The following is a 6294-nucleotide window of genomic DNA, read 5'->3' as shown; positions in this document are numbered from 1 at the left end:
TGGCCTCTCCACTGCATTCCCAGACTGGTCCTGCTGCTCTCCATTCATTGGGGCTGAGCTTTTGCAGTGGGGAGTCTGCTCTGCCAGCGTAGGCATAAAAACAAGCAAGCCCAGGCCTAGCACATGGAAGGGGTTGGGCAGCTCTGTTAAGAAATGGATAAAAAGGGTGCGCCTCATGAGGGCAACACTGCTTCCCTTCCTGAATTTGGCCTTACTCCTTCCAGTCCTTTCTTAGGCCATAAGCTTCCTTTGTCCTCTGCTACAAACTAATTATAGTTCACCGAGAGGCGCTTGTGTGTGTGTGTGTGTGTGTGTGGAGAAATTTCTTTTTTTCAGTCATACTGAAACTGTTGGGATAATTCTGCCACCCGTCCCTCCCCCAGGAATATTTGGAGAATCTTCACCGCCTCCCTCATTTTGCCACTCATAAATAGGACGGTGAATTTTGGGGAGCCCATTTTCAACAGGGTCTGGCAGTGACCTTGGTGAATGCTGTCACCTTAATCTAGGAGGAAATGAGGGGCTGCCAATAATAAAAACAATCCCAATTTGTACTTGCTTTTCTTTATCACCATTATAACTAACTGGGTCATCGACGTGTCTTTCTTGGTGGTCAGATGTAGGGGACCTACCTGGACAGTATTTTTGAACCTTGCAATTTTGTGATGATGTGATATGCTCCAACATTTCTCTGATGGAAATAGGAATGTCCTATTGAATAATATAAATAATAATAATAATACCCTACACATCTGACTGGGTTGCCCCAGTCACTTGGAGCGGTTTCCAACCTATATAAAAACACAATAGAACATTAAACATTAAAAAAACCCTTCCCTATACAGGGCTGTTATGTCGGGGGGGGGGGTCACATAACTCCATACCCTCCAACATTTCTCTGATGAATATAGGGACGTCCTAAGGAAAAGTGGGACATTATGAGATCAAATCAGAGACAGAGGCAGCTTCTGTAAATCTGGCACTGTCCTTGGAAAACATAGACGATTGGGGCTTTTTTGTATTCATTGCAGATCCTCTAACACAAACCCTGTAATACCTATGCACTTTTGATTTTATCAAATGATTGATTAATCCTTAGATTTGTTCTACAGTTCTAATGAAGCATAAACCAAAGAATGTTTCCATTCCACTACTGGAATTTTCTAGGTGGACAGTATGAACTGGCCTTTCCTTATCTCAAATTCCTATTCCTGGTACGAAATACATTCCTTGCACCAGGCAATGCTAAGTACAGACTATGTTTTGGTTGTCTGGTACCAGGAGTATCTCCCCCCCCCCCCCAAAATGAAGTTAACGTTAGTCCACAAAAGGTTATGCAATCTTTCATCCGCTTGTCTTTAAAGATGCTTTGGTACCTTGCTGATTTTGCTGCTAAACAGATTAACATGGCTACGCTTCCTAAAGTTGGGACAAGGAGCGTATTTGTAATGTGCAGGAGATAGCTACAGAAGTGCAAGGTTATGTTGACAACAGTGGCTTAAAATGGAGTGAGGTTATTCTTCTCCACTGTGTTTCCAGACAGATTAGCACAGAATTGTTCACATCAAGAGGTAGAAAGGGGGATTTCTTCACCACACACACACAAACCTTTTTTGGGGGGTGTTTCTGCACCCTGCAACCCTACTGTCAACTCTTATCCATGAAGCTGTGATCTGCACAAGCTGTGATGGCTGCCTCAAATGTCCACATTACCACTTACTTCACATCCAGTTTTCTAGTCAGATTGAAGTTGGTGTAAGAGAAAAATCCAACATACAGCAGTATTTGTCAAGAAACAACAGGGTCGATATGAATGCGGTTTCCAAAAACTAGCTGTGAGAGCGCATTGGATGTGGAACAAGTGGTAATATGAACATGCCTCAACATAGGAGTTCTATAATGTACTGCAGTAACTTGGGATACAGTGGCAGAATACTGTGGGTTTAGTCTGTGATATTGGTGGTTAAAAATACAATGCACAAAGGAAGTGGGAGGGAGGGAATTTCTGCAAGAGAGGAGACGAGAGGAAGTTTTGGAGACCGTAGGGTTAAGAGAATTGAGAAATGTTATAGTGGCGGTGGTCAATGTATTGTCCTCATCTGAGATGATATTATACAGATGATGGCAGAAGTCTATGCAGGTTGCAAACCACTTCTTTAGTCTTCGAGGACCAAATTAGATTCCATGCGAACAATATACAATTAGGGTCTCCCGATAGCAGCTATCTGGCAAAACATGAACTGGATTGGGATAACAATATGCTGACAGTTTTTATTTATGAAAAGTAGTAATAATAATCAGATCATGTCATTTCCCCTATTAAAACACATACAGATGTGTAGCCTATCAGGAAAAATCACTGCCAGTTTGACAGAACAGCAGCAGAGAGGGGCATTTAAATCTGGAAAACAGCATACTATACCTTCTCCCTGCCGACTGCAACAACAACAACAACAACAATTTCATTTTTTATATGCTGCCCATCTGACTGGGTTGTCCCAGCCACTCTGGCTAGCTTCCAGCAAATCAAAACATCAGAGTAAAACATCAAACATAAAAAAACTTCCCTATACAGGGCAGCCTTCAGAGCACTGGGACCCTAAGCCAGTCTCTCCCCCCCACCCCACCCCATAGCTGCCAATGAAAATGGGTCAGTTAAAGATGCGTTCCTGCATGTTCCAGCAATGCAGATTGCTGAAAGTAGGGTGGCCACAAATTAGAAGCATTTCCTCTTAAACATCCAGCACTAGCCGCTACTTGGCCTAAGATTACCGGTCAGACAGAAAACCAAACTGACCCACTAGCTAAAGGTTTGCATCCTTTCCATGTTCAATGTGCAAAAGCCATTTAAAAGCTGTAATAGAGAGCTTATTGGCTGCCCTTAAACAGGCAGCTTGGAATGAAGAGAGCCATCTGAGTGAGGCTAACCTCAGGCCCTTTGCAAGAGACATTATTTGCGCTCTGTTTGCCCTCATTGCTAGGTCTGCAAGATTGCCATTTGAATAGTATTGAATCGTCAACACAAGCTGAGGTAGAGCATGTGCATGAAAGGGAAACCCCCATTATTTAGAACCCCTTTCTGCCAGAATTTGTTAAAACACATTGCAATTGGTTAGAAGTTAAGGCTTGAAATAATTTTGCCTGATGTCTGCAACCAGTGCTTTTTTTTTCTTTTAAAAAATGTTTAGGGGTACTCTCACTTTTCTACTCATATTGAAATACTGCCCCTCAATGAGGCCAAACTTAGATCCACAAAATTTTGGGGGTATGCATACCCCCAGAAAAAAAGCACAGCCTTCAACAGTCTATCCAATGCTATCCATTAAGTCCCTTTCCATCTGCAATGTACACTTTAGCAAATTCAATCCTGACTTGCCGTGGATTCAATGACTTGGTATCTTTCACAACAAAAAGAAACACCAAAGTTTTTTTATACACACACACACACACACACACACACACACACAGTACAGGCACACTTTAAGTAGCACTCCCATAACAAGATCTGCCAGATTGAGAAGCTGAGGATACACCGGATCTCTAGCTCAGCCAGAGACATGCTGGTGCTGAGCAAAGAATCTGGGGTCTGGAGTTGGGACCAGAAAGGGAAGATTTAGGTTGGATCCTGAACCAGTTCGGCTCGGTCACATGATCTGGCAACCCAACGCAGAATATTATTTGAAAATCTTGTTTCCCCTGTTAGGCTTAGGCCAAAGCCTAAGCTGAGTGGGGTTTGGATCTGGTGTAGCTTTCTGCTGGCTTAATTTACAAATGTTTTGCTTTACGCCAGCTTCTTGTACATAGGATTCGCCCCTTAAGACTTGCTGCATCAACTTCCGACACACTGTGGTACCATGTTAACACACCCACACAAAATAGACATCGCCATCATGTTGAGGAGACCCAGCAAGAAATGCTGGATTTTATTCAAAGTTTCATACATATACAATAAAGACATCGGATTCTGTAATTGTAATTTACAACAGCAGTAGAAAATTGAAACGTGGGTCATATTAAAGTGCAATGGTATATGTACAACCACATGAACAAGGAAAAGGCATTGTCAGGGACAATGTAAAAAGAGACAGCTTCTAATATAAGGGCTTTCTCTGTGGATTTCGTTCCCCATAATAACTCCTCTCACTTGAGCCAGAGAAGCAATAAACCAATTTATTAATTCTATGCAAGAAAAGTCATTTATTTTTTGGCAGTATCCCAAGCTAGGGCCACTGACAGAGGAAGGGTGTGTGTTTGTGTGTGTGTGTGTGTGTGTGTTTGTGTGTGTTTGTTTGTGTTAATGATGATGAAGGCCTGTGGATGCATCATAATTGTATCCTTCCTTCTAGGACGATTTTGTAATAGAGGGGTCCCCACTCCCAAACTCCTATTTACAAAATAAATTACAAAAGACTATTGCTATTTTATAACCACAACAGAACCGACAGTGCCTTGGCTGGCACAATCTCGTTTGTTTAAGATGCTTTCAAGAGATGCACTTTTCTGTGCTGGAAAATATATAAAGTAAAGCCTTGTACAACCTTTACATTGCTGCTGTATTAAGAAATTTAGGACATACAGAGGCCATCTTTAGCAGCCGGAAGTGTATAAATACATATTTTACATTAATACACATACACACACAAATATATATATATAAATATGAACATATACAAATAGATATAAAATTCTGCACTGACCAGAGCCAGTCACAGTTTGATTGTTAACTATAAGCCAGAACTTGTTCCTGACATTTGAAACAACAATCTGAGATGCTATTTATACTTCAGAAAAAAAGCAAAATCCAAATTAGTTTTATCTTGCCAGAGTCTAATTTCCTAGTATTCATTAAGTGCTGACCACCAAACATTCACTTCTTCAATAATATATGAATGAGGTACATACGCTATGAGCTGTAAGTTAATTCAGGTGTATGGATGAATCCAATGTGGTTTATACATCAGTTTACATACAACTAGCCTTTGGCAAGGCAGATTTATAAATCTTATCTTGAGGGGGAATAGCAGTTTACACAGTATCACTCTATTTCACATGTGTTAAATGAAATGCGTATGGTTTTCATCTTCGTTTATTTTAAAACTATACCCACAATGATTTTTCCCTGCTCAAATGACATACTCATGCATTTCATAGAAAATTAATCACCAGGAAGGATTTAGAAAGGTTTCATTTAGAAGAATTGTAGGCATCTTCTAACAGTAAAAGACAATTGCTTGCTATTATAGAATGTTTAATTTCTGGAAGTTCAACCCATATAAAACATGTTCCGGTATTTACTTGACAATTAAAAAAATGGGTTTGTTTTACCAAACAACTTATGAAATTATCAGCATTCTGTAAACAATTGTCCTTGATGGTAAAAATATCTCAAAAGGGCTATCGCCATAGATTGTTTTTAAAAAAAGGAAAGGAAAGGTGATAGTCTCTGTTGAAGTGGAATTGCTATTTCTTTCGAAGCAAAGATTACAAACAAGCTCATGGCTAGATAAAGCACAGTGGTTCAAAAAAACTAAGCCAGAAACAACAGCCAGATCAAAACGGATTCCCCTGATGCTGTAAGAGATTTCCTGCCTCATTGCCTCAAGGAGGATTTCATGTAAAATGACCTGTAAAGATCACATTTCTGTTTCCTTCTACATGATCAATTAACTTCATATTAATTATATATTAACATATATTCATTGTTTTACTGTACAGATTCACACCAATGGACACAACCTGGTTTCTTCATAGTATTCTCCCACATTATCCCTGTCCAGGTTCATTTTTTTCTAGGAAAATGATAATGCACCTTCCAGAAGATTCTCTTCCCAACAAGGCGCACTTCTTCTACTCCATGCTGCTGGCAATCCTTTACATCTTCATTCAATGTCTTTTTATTTTTTTATATAAAATTTTCTTTTTTATTATTCAATGTCTTTTTTTTAAAATAAAAAAGATTTTGTAAGCTACCACTGAAACATATGTATGTATGTGTATTGGGGAATGGAGACAGATGCAAGTGATGGTAGCTTCTCTGTTTCATTTAACATCCAGCATTTGCATTAGAAGTTTGACAGTTTCGCAAGAGTCTTCATGGAGGTTTTAACAGGTTAGCCCTTTATGTCCGAGAAGCTGATGCTGCTGACGTTGCAACTCTCACTGTAGCTTGAAGATGAGCTCAGTGTACTGGAACCAGCTGCAGACTCTGGATGGAAGGAACACAAATTTACAGAGAAATATATTTGTAGCTTTTGGGAGGCGGGTGGCGCTGTGGGTTAAACCACAGAGCCTAAG

General features: G+C 40.0%; 1 protein-coding gene across 12 annotated transcripts in view; it reads right to left on the bottom strand.

The window, feature by feature from the left end:
- Window positions 1–3893: 3893 nt before the first annotated feature.
- MCF2L (MCF.2 cell line derived transforming sequence like) overlaps window positions 3894–6294 on the bottom strand; it is a 111660-nt gene continuing 109259 nt past the window's right edge. For all 12 annotated transcript variants that reach the window (XM_081908149.1, XM_081908154.1, XM_081908156.1 and 9 more), the window contains one exon: window positions 3894–6205. In XM_081908149.1, the coding sequence (XP_081764275.1) occupies window positions 6111–6205 (95 nt within the window). In that variant the 3' untranslated portion in view covers window positions 3894–6110. The remainder of the gene's footprint in view (window positions 6206–6294) is intronic.

This window comes from Podarcis melisellensis, assembly GCF_964234715.1.
Source record: "Podarcis melisellensis genome assembly, chromosome: 4".
NCBI classification, from domain to species: domain Eukaryota; kingdom Metazoa; phylum Chordata; class Lepidosauria; order Squamata; family Lacertidae; genus Podarcis; species Podarcis melisellensis.
The sequence above is the reverse complement of the archived record's forward strand: the minus strand, read 5'-3'. Positions and strand labels throughout refer to the sequence as shown.